At 40.8% G+C, this 18,335-nt stretch overlaps 1 protein-coding gene across 12 annotated transcripts in view; it reads left to right on the top strand.

The window, feature by feature from the left end:
- Nucleotides 1-18,335, top strand: part of NLGN1 (neuroligin 1) — a 596,375-nt gene that overhangs the window by 147,625 nt on the left and 430,415 nt on the right. For 3 of the 12 annotated variants that reach the window (XM_005309651.5, XM_008174577.4, XM_005309652.5), the window contains exon 3: nucleotides 331-390. The exons of the other annotated variants lie outside the window; for them this stretch is intronic. In XM_005309651.5, coding sequence (XP_005309708.2) covers nucleotides 331-390 — 60 coding nt within the window. The remainder of the gene's footprint in view (nucleotides 1-330; nucleotides 391-18,335) is intronic. 12 annotated transcript variants of the gene reach the window in all.

Below are 18,335 nucleotides of genomic sequence, written 5' to 3'. Positions count from 1 at the left end.
GTTTGCATGCCAGCATTTTACATGTATGCATGCTGCTTTTTCTGTGTATGCATCTGTTCCGATATCAATTTTTTTCCTGTCTACGCTCATTTTCTTTCTCCCACAGCACGTGTACTTTAGGTTGAAGTTGGTACCTAATTCTCATTCCCACCCACTGACTTCTGGGAAGATGCATCAACATTTATCCATTGCATGTGCAGGCACAACAAATTGGGAATCCTCCGCACCTAATAAAAGCAGGCCATATTTAAGTTAGATAGTGGTGTTGCATGCTCCTACTGTCTGTGATGGAGCTCCATTTTATTTTCTAGTCTTCTATTCATTTTTCAGTCAAAAGAATATCCAAGGAATGTGCCAGAAAACCCGGCAAGAAAATTTGTAGAAAAGGAGGTATGTATAAAAGTGGACCAAAAAAAAAAATGGGGGAAAAAGAAAACTTTGCAGAGGAAGAACAAGTAACAAATCTTAAAAAGGCTAATTGCTGATACGGTGAAGTGAAAGGTTAGGGAATATCTTGTATTTAATGACGCCAGAAAGATAATTAAATAGAGACCTAGTTAAAGTAGATGAGAGGATAACGTTTGTAAAGCCTGAACTCAGTTACACCTGATTATATCTCTTGTACTGTCTTGTGCTGACTGTATTGACAAGTTCCATCTGTACTTTGACCTTTTAGTCTAGAGAAGTGTCATTCAAGTATAACTACGGTATATGTATGCACAGTGGGTGGTGCATATGCATTAAGGATTACCCTACTGCCACTGATATCAATGGCAAAAAACCCACACCCACTGATTTCAGTGTTGTAGTGATTAAGCCCTAGCAGCAGTTGTAAAGCTCCCCAAAGCAGAACTCATTTAGTAAACTTATACTTTTTAAGAATTGAGGGTGGGTTTGCCTTTGCTGCATCTGTAAGGCCAGAAATCTCTTAATAGGGGTGTAGTGAAATGTTAAAATATTTTGACCCAATAACTTGGAAACTAGAACTCCTGGCTGATTTTTGTCTTCCAGTATTAGTTTTTTTCCCCCCTTAGTAAGGGAGAACTTGCAAATTTCTTTTGTGAACATTTGCAGATTCCCAAAGCTATTGAGTTACAGTATAAAATTTGTACATTTATGCTAATGAACACAATTTAAAACATGTGAAACGATGTATTACTTAGAAGCTGCTTTTACTCTTAAATCCACAGTAGAAACGTCATATTAACATTATAGTCATACCAGCATATAAATTCAGAAACTCGATTGTTCTGACATAATATTTTTAATATAATTTGCCCAGAACCACCTGTAAATCTCCTGCGTAATTAAGCATAAAGGGCCATGTCAAGACATCATTTTAAATACTTAGGCCAAAATGTTTAGGCTCCTAACTTCATATTTATGCATCAAAATAAATGTGGCCTAGTTTTCAAAGTTTCTGGGCAACTACAACTCCTATTGGATTTCAACAGTAGTGTGGGATGCTCAGCACCTCTGAAAAATCAGCTGCTGTTATTTAGGGCACGTCTTCCCTGGCAATGTTAGTGCTGCCGCAGCAGCTCTTTAACATGGCTTGTGTAGTCGTGGCATAGTGCTGGGAGAGAGCTCTCCCAGTGCTCTAAAAAACCACCTCCACGAGGGGCGTGGCTCCCAGCGCTGGTGCACTGTCTACACTGCTACTTTACAGCGCTGAAACTTGCAGCGCTCAGGGGGGTGTTTTTTCACCTCCTGAGTGAGAAAGTTGCAGCGCTGTAAAGTGCCAGTGTAGACAAGCCCTTAGATACCTAGATGTAGAGCAGCAGCCTAAGCATCTGGTCTGACAATACTGTCTTTTATCAATGATTTAGGCCTATTTCTGTGTGCAATTTTCTGGACTTTACACAGAAGACAATGTCTTTATGTACATTTCCATGTCAATCTTATTTGGGGGGAATCCTTATATACTTTTCTTACTGCTTTAAAGCTGCTCTGACTGTCTGCTAGGGGTGCAGTACACCGAGCAAAGGTGGAAAGAGAGAGAATAGGGGTGTTCTGGGGAACATTACCCCTTATTCCCATCTCCAAATTCTCATAACTGCAGTAATTTGCAGGCCTTCAACTAATGTGGAATGCTGCAGTGGTGGTTGTTATGCAGATCACCAAGCATGTGTAATTAATTGAGCAACTTTTGCCTGCTATCACTCAGACGTCGATTCACACAGTCATAAATAAAGATACAGGGCCCCCTTATTTTCTGAAGATTACACACATTTCTATTGGAGAATATTTTTTAAAAAATCAAGAAATAGGGAAAAAAGGGAGAGACTTGTAGGTGAGAAGGTCATATTTATTTGCAGATAAACTTGAAAGAACAAAGAAATAATTATTTGAAATGTTGTAGCTACTCTTCCAACTGAATCCATAATCCACTGCATGGTGCAGCGAAGAACAGCAGAAGCTTACCTTTTTTGCTTTGACAAACTCAGATCCATGTCTCTGGGTTATGACTGTAGTAGTTAGTTTCAGTACTCAGGGTACAGGGTATATATACCCTGAGGGACATACCCAGAGTAAATCTAGCTGCTACTCATCCACACTTTTAGATTCTAGGTCCAAGCACTGAAAGGAATCACCCTAACTCAGGTTCATAGAACGGTGGGTGGCAGTTACTGGATAAATCAATCACTAACTATATAAAGTTGCCAGTTAATTAGTAAGAAAATTCAACATTTTGAATGAGATAGAAAGAAGCCCCAGGAAGGTGGTCATGGTAATGAAAGGCAACTGTATCTAAAAGTTATGTTATAAATAGTAATGGGCATTATAGATTGACAGGCTCCTGGGTAACACAGGTCGCAGGACGTCCCTGAAGTAATTGCTGTTTGAACTAGAACAGATCTTTTGGAAAAACATCCAATCTCGATTTAAAACTTTTTTTAATGATGGAAAATCCATCACAACCAGTTGCTTTTTATGAATGGCATCAATAACTTTACAACACTGCACCATTAGCAATATAAGACATTTTAGGGATTTGGGAAGGAATGAAGGTAGACTCTCTTAACTTGTTCTGCCTTGTTTTTCATGCTAGTTTGTTCCAAAACTGCCTAAAAGAATTTGGCAATGCTGGTTGTCCTGGTGTCAAGTGTTAGAATAAAGAGGAGTGAACGTAGCCTAAGAAAGGGATGGACACTCAGATTTGTGTAAATTCATCGAGCAGTCGTCTTCAAATAAAGATGACTGTTAGCTCAGATAGCCTTGTATCCTGTAGTGTCTTCTGTGTTTCTGTCAGAATTTTGCATATTTCAGTAATACTCACTTTTGGTCATCTTGGACCAGATCTTGCGAAATGCTGACCACCTCCTGCAAGAATCCTCATTTTTAGTTTCAGTGGGAGTTGAGGACATACCATGCCGCCTTTTGTAAGAAACACAAATCTACTTCAGCTAGTATTTCCCAGGAACTAAGGATCAGATTGTGGCTTTCCCTGGGAAAGGAGAGGGTGGGGAGAGCACAAGGAACCTCTTGTTTTTATACCTCACTTACAGGCTGGCTTTAGGCACCTAATACCTTTAAAAGTCTGGCCTTAAGCTCTTACTGGGAGGATTTACCTCTGATGTCTCCTGACTGAAAGGCAATCAGTCTGACTCTGGACTCATGAGGCCAGATTCATCCTTGCGGTACCAGCTGGCATTAATTTAGCACCATGGTCCCCAGCACTAGTGCACTACATTAAACAAGAATGTTCCATTTTTTTGTTGGTGTTTGAAGTGTTGTTTGTTCCTGTTTTTCATTCTTTAGCCACCACACAGGCATTTCCTGTTGCACCTCTCTACTAGTAATATACGGAGGAAGATAATGATCCAAACACTGTCTTGTACAGACCCTTTCATCCCTTCACAATCTAAAGCTGTTAAGGTCAGGTGGTAGCAGTTTTCAAAGACGTGAGGTAGTTTAATGACACATTTGAAATAACGTAAAATGCTTGAATTCTAGCACACTTTCTACAGTCGTTTTCCGGAGAGAGGTAATGCTCGGGGTAGAAGGTTTTTCAGACTCTGAATTTTAAAACACCAACTACCTCTAATGCCATCTGTACTGAGGGAAGCCATGTTTAAATGTACAGCTATTTAGGCAACCTGTGAGCTCCTGCAATGCAGCCAATACGCTGTCATGACTGTATTTTGTAAAGAACCTTGAGGCATATACCTTGATTATAGATGTAACTTTATCAGACTGGAATCCTATTCTAATTCTGTTCAGTTTAAAACTTGTTTCATTCCAACGTCCCCAATTTTACTGCTTACCTTTCAGTTTCTGCTTCCTCCCACACACAGATATGCAGGGCTCTGAAATATCATTATCCTGATAAAACTGTTCTAAATAGCATACAGCTGTTCTGATGCTCTCCCCTCCCCCTTTCTTGTTTTGGACTAGTTGAATGCAATAAGCCAATAGGGTGACCAGATGTCCCGATTTTTATAGGGACAGTCCCGATTTTGGGGGGCTTTTTCTTATATAGGCACCTATTACCCCTCACCCCCTTCCCGATTTTTTACACTTGCTATCTACTCACCCTATAAGCCAATGAGCTAATGTTTTAACTGTTCTTTCTGAATTTTGTACTTAAAGCTATGCTGGACTAAGCTGTAAAAAATAGCTGGTGGGGTGCATTCCTGTGTTGGTAGGGGGAAGGATTGGATGACTTTTTCAGCTTTTCAATAGCTTTGATTCTTGTGCTTTCCTTTTTGTCAAATCTTATTGTATTATTATTCCTCTGAGTTCATTCTCTTAATTCCCCTATTCTCTGTAGTATACATGGATACAAGTACCATTCTTAGCAATTCTTTAAATATGTTTTGAAGCTGCAAATATGCCTACATGTTCTGTCAAGCCATTCTTAAAGATTGTCTCAGTTATAACATTAATAATCCGCTTATAACTTGATTATTATTACAAATATCTTTCTTGTTTTTTCAGATTCTTTACACATATAATTCTTTTGCCCTTTTAATTTTCACTCACTTTATTTTGTCAGATTTCCATGCCTTACCCTTCCTTTCACTGATTTTTTTTTCCTTTGATATCTGTAGTATTGTTAATTATACTCTGCATTCAGAACCTCACTACTCTAATGAGCTTAACATCAATGAGATTTGTTTGGGGGATATCAAGTATTTTCCTTCCACTTATTAATATTTTTTTTTTATTTTGCTCAGTATTTCTGCATGCTCACAATAATAAACTCTTGAGACCAGATTCCCTGCTGCATCTCCTGAGACAGGTAGCACCGAATGTACAACACAAGGGGAAGTGGGGCAAAGCTGCCTTTAGGCCATCTTTACACTACCTGGCTTCTGGGCTGCTGCGGGGGCCCCAGACATAAATTAGAGCAGCTTCCAGGGTTGGTCCAACTTACGACAGCCTTTCCTAGGTTGCTTATTAACAGTAGCACAGTCCAGAATCTCCATAGAGCCAAGTGCTCTGGCTATTCTCTCCTCCCCGCTATGTCTGTACTGTCAGTGCGTGTGAAGGGGAAGGGGAGTAGAGTAGAGTAGGGTGACCCTTCTCTATGCTGCGAGAATTTTGCAGTGGTTCCTGTGTTCCACCGAAGCAGCAGCCAAAATCTGCCTCTGGCTATAGCTCATTATTTCTCTTCAGAAATACAGCTATGAAATTAAGGGCTGATCTTGTCCCCCCCCCTCCCCCTTACGCTACGGAGTAATTCCTTACTCTGCTGGGTAGCCCACTGAGGTAGACTGCTCACTTGAGCAAAGAGTATTCATGTGTAAGCGACGCAGGGCCAGTCTCTAAGTGAACAGCAGTTCCCATTTTACCTGTTAGGAACAGGTACTTGTCTTTTCAGAGAATCAAAACCACTACCAATACAATAAACATATTGTAATTTCAATCTTTGGCCTGCTTATTAATAATGTGCTAAAGGATGGGAAATTGCCTCAGTGCTGCATTTTTACCTTACCTTCCACACCTTTAGCAGCGGGGCATCCTTACTGGACTAGGATAGCCTCAATTCCAGTTTGCAGCGGGAAGAGGCTAGGTGGGGATTGGGCGTGTTCTATGGTGGATTTTATCTGTGGTGGGCAGGAGTTTGCTCCATCTGGATATCTACTGGCCAAAAACGGCACGTGGAGTCCGGGCCAAAGCCACTACTGCAGCTGATAAGGCAAGCTGTAGTAGCAGCTGTGCTGAGCAATTGAACAATAGCTTTTTCTCCCATACCCAGCTGCTATAGAAAACACCTTCAAGGGCCCATTTTCTCAGGATTCGTGCAGCGATCCGGAATTTGGTCCTTGCTTTCTAGAGATGAATGAAAACACTGATTTTTCTGCTATAACGGCTATTCAGACCTTTTCTTTTTCAGTATAAAGATGGCAGTTCAGGGTCCAATCTCTTGTTAAGGTACCGAGTAGCCACATAAAATCACTGTGGGCTCCACTGACTTAGTGGGGTTTGGGATCAGAAACAGTATCAGTCTTTTAGCATGATATAATATTCACTAAAATATATCTTTGAACCTTTCATTATACAGTATGGGGAAAAGAATATACACAGCAGATCTAGGAGGCTGAAATCCTATAGAAAATACAAACCAGTTTAATATTTGTATTCATTCCCTGGCAAGATTCAGTTTCTCATATTTTACCCTTTTTGCAAAGGTCTTCTTTAAAGTAACTGTTAGCTAAGAAACAGGTATTTATGCAATTACCATAATTATATCTATGCATCTGCTGCACATGCAATCATTTCATTAAAAATGGTAATTATATAATTATAGGAGATAATGACGTACTTGCAGGATGTTGCAAATGTCTTCATTAAACTGTGGCACAAAAGAGCTGGGGGTGATTCTGAAGTTTTAAATATTGTTTTATTGGCAATATCAGATGTGATTAGCCCACATTATGAACTGGCTGTAAAATGTACATGAAAAGCACAAACCCCCTCCAATGTTCTTTTGAGAAAAGGATGTACAGAAAGCATCCTAAAAGCCTTGCCTCTATTTCTTTCTCTCTTGCTCTTCTTATGCCTGCAAAATGGCTGCAACCCCCTGATGGAAAAGCATGTTTTACAAAGAGCAGAAAATTACTGTCTTACTCTCCATGGGAGGTTCAGCCCAGTGGGGGATAGTCCTTCCAGGCTCTACATAGAGAGAGATTCTCCACGCACAGCTCTATACCTTCCCAGAGAGAGGGAGGAAGAAAGAAAAAAACCTAAGGATGCATTAATGGCCTGATCCAAAGCCATGGAAAGGCTTTCATTATCAGATTTTGGATTAAGCCCACAGTTTTTAGTGGTCCCTCTGTGCCACGGAACCCCCTTTAAGCTGGAAGAGATCCCAGCAGCACAGCTCCATTATTTATATATGGAGATATACCTCTCTCATAGAGCTGGAAAGGACCCTGAAAGGTCATCAAGTCCAGCCCCCTGCCTTCACTAGCAGGACCAAGTACTGATTTTTTGCCCTAGATACCTAAGTGGCCCCCTCAAGGATTGAGCTCACAACCCTGGGTTTAGCAGGCCAATGCTCAAACCACTGAGCTATCCCAGAGCTGGATGGGGGATGACAGGTGTGTGGGCACAGAGACTTTACACGGTGTTTTACAGACAACTATAGAGATGTGGTCTGATTCCTGAACAGTTTACAATAAAGAGCCTAATTCTGAAGCTGAATCTACTAGTTCTGATTCTTTGCTTTCGCTGCTCCGGGGCTATGTCTTCTGTGTTGTTTTCTCAGTCACAGTACAGAATGTGGACCCATGAATGTGGTTGCACTGACACGTTTTGCTTGGGTTGTTTTGTTTGTTTGTTACAGAATTATTTTGAAAGATGATTACTGAAATATGGTTAGGCCTGAGAGAGGGTATTTACCTGATGAGCTGAGATTAGTTATGGAAGACAAGCTGAAAGAAACAGAGCAGAGATTTGAAGGACAGGGAAGGCTCTTGACATGCATGTGGAGTCGAGGCATAGGAGGCAATGTGAAAATAGGCACAGAAGTGAAAAAGGTTTTCATCTAGTAGAAGAAAGGAGGCATAGAACCGAGGGCAGCACATAGGGTGTGAGATGGTGGGATTCGTGTTAACAATGTATTTTAATGTAAGAAATTCGTGTGGCCCAGGTCCTTAAAGGTATTTAGACACCTAACTCCCATTAAAAGCAGTGGAGGTAGGCCCGGATCCTCTAAGGCAGGGATTCTCAACCTTTTTCTTTCTGAGGCCCCCGCAACATGCTATAAAAATTCCATGGCTCACCTGTTCTACAACAACTATTTTTCTGCACATAAAAGCCATGACTAGCATTAGGGGGTAGCAAGCTGAGCAATTGCCCAGGCCCCATGCCACAGGGGGCCCCCTGAAGCTAAGTTGCTCAGGCTTCAGCTTCAGCGCCGGGTGGCGGGGCATTGGGCTCTATACTTCAAACCCATGCCCTGGGGCTTTGGCTTTCTGCCCTGGGTCCCAGCAAGTCTAATGCCAGCCCTGCTTGGCAGTCCCTGTGAAACCTGCTTGTTGCCCCCCAGGGGACCCCGGACCCCCAGTTGAGAATCACTGCTCTAAGAGAATGAGGCACCTATCTGCCTACCTAAAATTCCCCTCTGCAATTTCAATGGGAGAAGCCATTCTTCACTGCCCTCCTAAAACCCTTGTGTTGTCTCTGGCACATGTTGGCTGTCATTTTCCAGCCCACAGCTGGAATGGATTGAACTATGGGCTGGCTGGACCAAGGCCAGGGGCAACATGCAGCAGTGAAGGGAGAGAGCAAGGAGTACCCAGATGTTTTAGTAGAAATAGTTCCATTTCTGATTTGCCTTTTTTGTGTCTTTGATTGTACCTAGTGGAGAGTACTCTGACCATTTGCTGAGGCAGGGACACTCTTTTTCTTCTGTTTGTACAGTACCTTGCACAATCGGATTGTGGTCTATGATTAGGGCTCCTGGGTGCTATGCTAATACTACTATTAATAATGACTGGACATTGTGTTCAATGTGTTCTTCGTGTAGGCGAAGATTTACCTTTTTCCTGAATTTAGTGCCAGTATATTAGGTAGGCTAAGGTGGGTGGCGGTTGGAGTGAGTTTCTTACAATCTGTGTTTAGGCAGAGTGGACCGTGAAATTGTATGAGGATTCTGCTCAATGTTTTGAGGGCAGAAGTTGTTCCACAGTCCACTCAGCACTGTGTGATTCTGTGGGATGAAAGGTTCCGTGTAAATAGCTATGCAGGGGAGAATCTGGCCTTTAATATCCCTTAAAATGTTCATTGTGGATGAATATAGATAAACTCATAAGCATGTGGGGTTTTGGCTGATTCCATCATTTGAACTATGAATAAACTGCTAAATGCTGCACCTTCCTTAGAGGTGGCACAGTATAAATGATAGTTTCTTTTGAGTTTTTAAAGTGGCTTTGATTTAAAGTTTGGCTGATTGATTGCCTGGTTCATTGAAGTCTGTTTTTAAGAGCCAGGTTTAGGTGTTAACCCCTTAGTTCTTGAATTCTTTGTAGCCAATGCGAAGTTTGCCACTATGGTGGCTTTTAGGAACTAAAAGGTGATGGAGCAATTGACATATACTCAAGAAATTTCGTAGTTTTCAGGTTGTGTAGAATAAAAAATACACAAAAAACTATACTAATAATTACATTTAGCAACTCAATAGCACTTTACACTTGCAAAGAAATGAGTTTGAAGGGGAACATACCACAGACAACAACTGATTCTTAGCTCTGCCCCCATCAGGCATGGCACATCTTTTCTAATCTCGTGTAGTCCTTCTATATGGCCTTTAAATGGAAGGAGAAGTTTGACACAAAGCCAATGCTCCCTTTCCGATTATTATTAGCCTTTCCTGCCTTTTTTCCTCTCCTTTGCTACACTTTGCACCATACGGTTAAGCAGCATCTGGTTCTTTGCTTTCAGTAAACTCGCATGACTAGATTTCAAGTATAGATCCAGTTATTACATTTGTGGATAAGGTATAGATCTGTTCTGCTAATCAAATAATACAGTGGTTAGCACTGTATAAATGCAGGAATGGATCGATTAGATTAGATTATTCGAAGAATAATAAGCACAGCCTTTAGAAAGACTAAGCAATAGAAAATAGCCCCAAATCACAAGTATTTATTTTAAAATAATTATTCATACTTTATTGATTTTTGTTAACTGGGCTAAAATTGTAGTGACAGTGTGCCTCAATTTCAGAGTTGTCCTGGAGGACCGAGACCATTTATACTAATTTCTTTAGTAAAATTACTCTGTATGATATTGATCACAGGATAGAACACAATTCTATGTACTCAAAATGAACGTGCACATGGAATGAAGAGTTGATTAAAACAATGGAACACTAGATGACCAGTGTGTTGAAGGTGCTCAAGGAAACCAAGGCTATTGCAGAGAAGCTAAATGAATTCTTTGTGTCAGTCTTCAGTGCAGAGGATGTGGGAGAGAGATTCACATCAGAGCTATCCTTTCCGGGCAACACATTTGAAGTATTGCCCCATACTAATGTGTCAACAGAATAGGTTTTAGAGCAAATTGCTAAATTAAACAATAATAACTCACGATAATCAGAAGGTATTCACCCAAGAGTTCTGAAGGAACTCAAATATGAAACTGCAGAACTACTAACTGTCGTATGTAACTATCACTGAAACTAACCTCTGTACAAGATGACTGGAAGGTAGCTAACGTAATGCTGATTTTTCAAAAAGGGCTCCTGAGACAATTCTGGCAATTATATGTGGGTGAGCCTAACTTAATTACCAGGCAAATTGGTAGAAACTCTAGTAAAGAACAGAATTATCAGACACACAGATAAACACAATTTATTGGAGGAAGTCAACAAAGCTTTTGTTAAGGGAAGAGAGAGAAACAGCAGGATTCCCCCAAGGATCTGTACTGGGACATGTGCTGTTCAGCATATTCATTGATGACCAGGAAAAAGGAGTGAACAGTGTAGTGGCAACGTTTGCAGATAACTATCTTGAATAATTTTGTATTAAGTCCATAGTCCAAAGCTGACAGCAAAGAGTTACAGGGATCTCACAAAAGTGTGTGAGTGGGCAACAAAATGACAAAGGAAATTCAGCATTGATAAATTCAAAATAATGCACATTGGAAGAAACACACACACACACACTCTCTAAATTAGCTGTTACCATTCAAGAAAGTCACCATGTATGGTTCTCTGAAAACTTCAGCTCCGTGTGCAGAAGCAGTCAAAAAGGCTAACACAATGTTAGGAACTATTAGGAAAGAGACAGAAAATATCATAATGCCATTGTATAAATTCCTGATGCAACCACATCTTGAATGTTATGTCCAGAAGGATATAGTGGAACTGGAAAAGGTTCAGAGAAAAGCAACAAAGATGAGCAAGGGTATGGAATAGCTTCCATATGAGGAGAGCCTGAAAAGATTAGACTAAAGGGCAATATGACAGAGGTCTATAAAATCATGAGTGATGTGGAGAAAGTGAATAAAGAAGCGTCATTCATGACAAGAATTCGCTTAGACAGCAGAGGTCTGTAGCACCAAGTGTCCATGACCACACTCTATGGCTTTATTCCAGGTGTTTACAAACTCCACAGGATTATTGCTGATCTGGTGCAGCCAGGTTGATTTATCTGACTGTGTGACCACCGCCAGTCCATGGCTAGGCAGTATCCCCTGTTGACCTACAGTCTGATCTTCAGACCTTGATGCACAAAGACTTTGTCTTCAAAGTGGGCAACATGACCAAAAAGAGCCAGCCAGCCAGCCAGGCAATGATAATTCCAATCCTCTCAAGGCCAGTTCTCAATTATATTTACCTATTACTGATTTAACCCTTCCTACAATACAAAAACCAGGGATCACCTAGTGACATTAATAGGCACCAGGTTTAATACAAACAAGAGGAAGTATTTTTTCACACAATGCATAATTATCCTGTGGAATTCATTGCCATGGGATGTTGTGATGTCCAAAATTGTAACTGTGTTCAAACAAGAGCTAGATAAGTTCATGGAGGATAGGTCCCCCTATAGCTATTAGCTAGGACGGTCAGGGATGCAACCCCATGCTCGGTTGACCATAAGCCTGCTGGAAGCTGGGAGGGGATGAAAGGGGTGGATCACTACAACTGCCTTGCTCTGTACACTCCCCCCGGAAGCTCTGGAACTGGTCACTATCAGAGACTGGATAATGGGCTAGACGAACTATTGGGTTTTACCCAATATGGCAGTTTTTATGTTATGTTATCTCAGTACTGTCTTTGGGCAAATCTGATTCCAACTCTTTTTTTGGATATTTAGAGGAAAAAGCCTTCTACTTTCCAAACATCCATTTCATCTCTAGGTAATATACCTCCAGTATTATGTTGCATGATTCTTTCTTATGTAATAAAAACAAGCAAAGTATGGTATTATCAACCTACTATAGCTTCTTCAGGTAAACAAATCTGAGCTGATTCCACTGTTTGTTCTTTTACAGTTTTCCCTTGAAAATGGTTGTATATACGGTAGCTGTTCATGTGCCAGTATTTTGCCTTAAAGTAATGTTTTCTACAGAGTACAACGTTATTCCAAGTGACAACCTGAGTAGCTTTTCTTTATATGTGTTTTATTAGGTGCTAGAGTTAATGCTTATACACTGTTTGCATGAGGGAAGTGGGCAGAATAATATACATCAAAGGTAACAATTAACGTATTTTCGTTTGACTTGTTCAGCCCATTAGGTTGTTAAATTTTGCATAGAAAATCATTAGCATGTTTAATGTAGGAAGGAAGCTCTTGGATGAGGAGTTATAAATGTAAATCAATCAGTGGAGAGAGTCACTCTAACAATATTGTGATAGCAGTTGGAGCTATAGGATATCGCAAAGTATTTTCCCTAGCCGTTTTTTGTTAATATTTAGAGCAGAAAAAGCTGCAACATTATCACTAATCTTGCAAGTTAATGCAAAAAACTTGCAAAGGCATGGTCCAGTAATATTAATGTTGAATACAAGGATGGTAACAGAAATAGCTGTGGAATAATTGTAGTGTCTGGGGCTCATTCTCCCCTCACTGACCAGCTTTTCGTCAGTGTCACTCTGAGACTTTGGTGCATTTACTTTTGATTTAAACAGGTGTAAGTGAGATCAGAACCAAGCCTCGAGAGCCACTTTAACATAATCAGCAAGTGACGTATTAAGGCTCTTAATGTTTCAACAATTCACAAATAAAATTATTTAGTTTTAAAATACTAGAAGAATAGTTCAGATTTTGCCCAATAAGATTCAAAAAGGGAAAAGCAAAAGTCAACAACAAAAAACATTGAAAGGGAACAAATATCTAACTAAATAGTCCTAGGCATATAAAAGCTAATCAGTGTCTCTGAGTGTCCTGCTGTGTCCTGTTCAGAAGCCAGTCATTGGGTCTTTATTATGAAAAAAGATCTAGTTTCCAGAGTCTTTATTGAAGTAAAATCAAGTACATTACTGCCCTTACGTATGATTTTTTTACTTTGCTCTTATGATATTTTGTCTGATTAAATGTTCAGGACTAGACACAGGCCTCAATTTTGTGCAAATAATTGTGGGTGCAGTTACTATCATTTAGATGTCTAGGTACTGGATTGCATTCCTAAATAGGGTACAAAGAGTGAGGGGGGATTTGATAGCAGCCTTCAACTACCTGAAGGGGGGTTCCAAAGAGGATGGAGCTCGGCTGTTCTCAGTGGTGGCAGATGACAGAACAAGAAGCAATGGTCTCAAGTTGCAGTGAGGGAGGTCTAGTTAGTTTTTCCTAATATCCAATTTCACTAGGAGTGTGGTGAAGCACTGGAATGGGTTACCTAGGGAGGTGGTGGAATCTCCATCCTTAGAGGTTTTTAAGGCCCAGCTTGACAAAGCCTTGGCTGGGATGATTTAGTTGGTGTTGGTCCTGCTTTGAGCAGGGGATTAGACTAGATGACCTCCTGAGGTCTCTACCAACCCTAATATTCTGTGATTCTATGGTTCAAAGCTATTTACGTGACCTGAGTGTCAGAACTGCAACCACATTTATTTTAAAGGTACAAAAATGGAGGCCTTGTTAAAGTTGGGCTGAAAATTTGGCCCTAAGATGTATCTATACCCATTTACAAATACTGGATGAACTCCTGGGTCCCTTGAACCTAATGACAAAACTCCTATTGACGTGAGTAGGTCCAGGATTTCACCCACTGAATCCCACAACTCCATACCCAAATCAAGTAATGGATACACATTTAGGGCTGGGTAGGGGATCGGTAACTTATTAAATTTTGCAGAAGCTTTTGAAAATTGCCCCAGAAAGCAAGATTCTCGTGGTTCACATTGCCAATACTTCGTATGAATGCAGTGATCCACATGGAGGTGAGAGGAAAAGAATTAGTCCACAAGCATTGGTATCTCACTGTGATATCCCTATGGAGTAAGCTTGTTGTAGTATTTTGGGGCTCACAAACTCAGTGGACTCCTATCAGCCCTAATCATACCACTAAACCCACGACTAGCTTCAGGGTTTCCAGTATCTCAAGTGATATGAGTTTGTGCCCTTCTCTTTTAAATTTAACTGACTCACTTTATATTAAAGGGGGAGGGGAATCTTTGGGCTATCCCCAGTCTGCTGTATTGCAGGAGACTAGGAGCTCACCTGCTTGTGCATGGATCTGTGGACAGTTCCCAATATATAAGCATTTATTTCAAGAGGCCATTCTTCAGTGAGCTGCTGGTCTGTGGACTGGTAGGCCTCCAGGTGCTGCGTGTGTGTGTGTGTATAAGCTATTTACTCTCTGTTTTGGCTCCAGTTGTTTAACTATGGAATCCAGAGTAGCCAATATATAACAGTAGTATAATATGAGTGCTTAAAATAGCCATCCAACCCCTTCCTCTAAATATACAGACATCCAGGATGTCTGCCAGGAAAGTACAATAAAAAAGTCCATAAATAACTTACTTACTGTACATGTTTTCTCTCTTTTCCTGCTTCTTCCTCCTTTTATTTATTTATTGCATTTTTCTGTTTCCATGTATCTATCTATCGCTATAGTTTCTGAGCAACTTACATTGCCCTTATAAGGTAGGGAAGTGCTGTTATGCCCAGTTTACAGATGGGGAAACCAAGGCAGGGAGTGGTTAAGTAAAGTCACTGCCCAAGGTCACGCAGGAAGTGTATGGCAGAGCAGAAAATTGAACTCCATGTTAGGGGCTAGTACCCTAGTCACTGGACCATCCTTCCTCTCCCATCTGTCCATCTACAAAATATTTTCCTTTGCTTTTCTCATTTCTATCAGTTATTTCTCCTTTATTATATTCTTGTGTCCTCTAATTCATTCTCTTTCATGTTCATAACATTGCACTGTCCTCCACGCCTGTGCTCATAATACCTAGTCTCTTTCGCCTTTCTCCCTTTCTTATGTAATCTCTGTTCCTTTTGGTCCCATACTTTCATCCACTTGCTGTCAACCCTATTCCTTTTTTTTTCCAGGTGATACTTCCCAGTTCTCTCTCTTTCTACAAATGGTTACTGCTTCTGCAGCATTATCACCACCACCACCCTGGGAAATTACCATCTTTGTATTGAAGATGGGGAAACCAACTGAGAATGGCTGACTTCTCCAAAAGCATGGGTAGAGGAGGAGTAGTATCACTGCCAAAACTGGGATCAGCATGCAAACTGTCCTTGTTCTGTGTCCCACGTTCAGTCCATTGGACCATGCTGCTTCTGATGCTGTTAAGCTGCCTTTCTGGCTTGTGTAGTTGACGAAACGCTGCTTGTTTTAAATTCCTAGGTTGTTTAGTGCTGCTTCCTAAATGGAGGTATTGGTCAGTCAGTTACCCAGTATTGCCAACCTCAGTAGATGATGAGTCAGATCCTCAAAAATCGTTAGATTGGCCCCACGGATCCTGAGACTTGGGAAACATCACAAAACCATGTTTTTAGTCTGTCTTTTGACTTTTTAATTCCACTCTACTTTCCTGGCTCTGTGTGTGTGTGTGTGTGTGTGTGTGTGTGATACTTTCAGGTTTAAAAATCAACCTTTAATGCACACATGCTTTCCCCTAGCTGCTCAACTTGAGACGTGGCATATGCTGGAAGTACACACATGTATTTAAGGAGAATTAGAAAGGAGAAGATGCACAATGATTAAGTCTTTGATTTATTTGGGCTAGTCCTAAAAGGTAGCAAGAGACTCATTTCAATATACTTGTAATGCTTCTGTTCAGGATATCTCATTGTTAGAATGGATGTCCCCTCAAAAGAATCCTTTTGAAACTGGAGAGATGAGGTGGAGGGAAGGTATCCAAGCTGGTGGGGAAAAGAGGGAGTATTTATGTTAAGTTCTTGTACACAACTATAACTAAGTACTCAGTGGAGAGCTCTATAGTGTGATAAAGTTAAAATATGATGGAACAGGCTAATTCACACATTTAGAAATATACTGTACAAGTCCTATAAAATGGAGCTGGAAAATGAACATCCAAGAAACACAAAGCGCTCACATGTATCAAGTTTTCCAATTATTTTGCAATACAGATTTATGTGAGCTGCAAAGATACTTACCTGCAAAAATATCTTTACAATATCAACCACCTTTCAGAGCTTTCTGTATTTCTGTGCAGTAATTATATTTATAATCCCCAAATACTATTTTGAAATAAATAAATTCAGTCACTTTCAAAGTATTTCAAAAATAATTTTAAATCATTCTTCTTTCTTTGTATAAGTCTGATAACTACATAAATGGGTATATTGTCCAGGAATTACAATAAATTATTTTTAAAAAAATCTCATAATTAAGTGTCCTAAAACCAAAAAACAATTGATTTATTTTAACTAATTTTCTCTCCTGCAGCCCTCAGGGCTTCTCCCCTTCCCTGATCCTAGCGGTCCCCCCAATTTCAGCCACTCCCTCCCCCCAGCCTCACATTTTCTCCTCCAGGGGCATTCCCCCCCCCCTTACCCAGGCTGCAGCGGGGTTCCCTGTCCCCCTTCCTGTGCTGGGATAGCAGCTCCAGGGGCCCATGCCTGTTCCCAGACTGGGTGCTGCAGGGGGAGAAGCAGATACCTGTATGTATTTCTCTCAGGAGGGGAGAAGGGATCAAAGCCATGCTGGGTCCATTGCTCCTGCCTCCCTTTCCCCTGCTGTGAGGAGAGACTCTGCCAGCTTCCAGTAGGGCTGAGCTTTGTAAGGGGGCTGGAGCTTCTTTCATCATTGCTAGATGAGCTCCAGTACCCTCTGAAATCCCGTCACTCAAAAATCATAAGAGTTGGCAGTACTGGTTACCCCATATAGGAGAGAGACTCAGATACTCCTCAATTGCTTAGAGTATTTTCTGCCCCAATTTTTATTGAGTGCTAGCCAGTGCCCTACCCCAAACACAGGAAATGAAAGGGTAGCTGCAGTTATGTATGCAGGTATTATTATCCAACATTCACAGAGTGCTGCAAATGTACATGGCTTTGTGCAAACCTAGACCTGTTCCCTGCCCTGGAGAACCTGTAACATAAAAAAGATGAACAGAGAAACAGAAATGAATATATAGAACCTCTAGTTCTGGAAAAGGAGGTGGCAATTTTTGATAGGGAGAACAACAATTGTTTGAAGACAGGGTTGGAAGGAGGGGAGAGGGAGCATGCTTGGCAGACGAAAGAAGGAAGGTATTCCAGCCATAGATGGTCGCACAAGAGAGAGATGAGCAAGAGAAGGCAGAGGCATCAGTAGAGACGAATAACAAATAATGCAGCGAGATTGCAAGAAAAGCAAAAGGCATGACCTGATTTGTGTGTTTACCACTCAAGGGCCTGCTCCTAGTAGTGCACTTTCGGCTCACCAAGCATAAACATTTAGCTCAACGGGGGACAGAGAGAAATGCTGGTTTTACTTTGGAGCCAGCAAGGTATTGCCCTCCAGGAGGGGCCACTCTATCCCATGGATTCCCAGCATGTGATTTGCTGGTTGATACATATTTTCAGAGGTCAAATGTAGCTATTGAAAATGGCCCATTTGCAAGGATTGATAACATGTTTAGCCTCTAGCACGGGGCGTTCTTCAGTGCAGTTATAGTAACTGCTATTTTTCCTTCATTCCCACAGTCAATATGATGATGGTGCAAAGCAAAATGCTAGCTCAGATACACTACTGAGTAGGCTGTCCTTTGCACGCACCCATACACATTTTAAAAAAAACCATTTATCCTATCTATATGATCTTAATTTTAGAAGCATGAAAGGACAAGGGCGAGCGAGAAATTTTTTTATAAATAGCATGGAGTACCCAGAGGGAAATATGCTGGACTTTGCATAAAGCACTACAAAAATCTACAAACGCTGACAATACTTGCCAGTGATTTTTTTCCAATGCTATTC

The sequence above is a fragment of the Chrysemys picta genome, chromosome 9 (assembly GCF_011386835.1).
Source record: "Chrysemys picta bellii isolate R12L10 chromosome 9, ASM1138683v2, whole genome shotgun sequence".
NCBI lineage: Eukaryota > Metazoa > Chordata > Testudines > Emydidae > Chrysemys > Chrysemys picta.
This window is presented reverse-complemented; position numbering and strand designations above follow the sequence as displayed.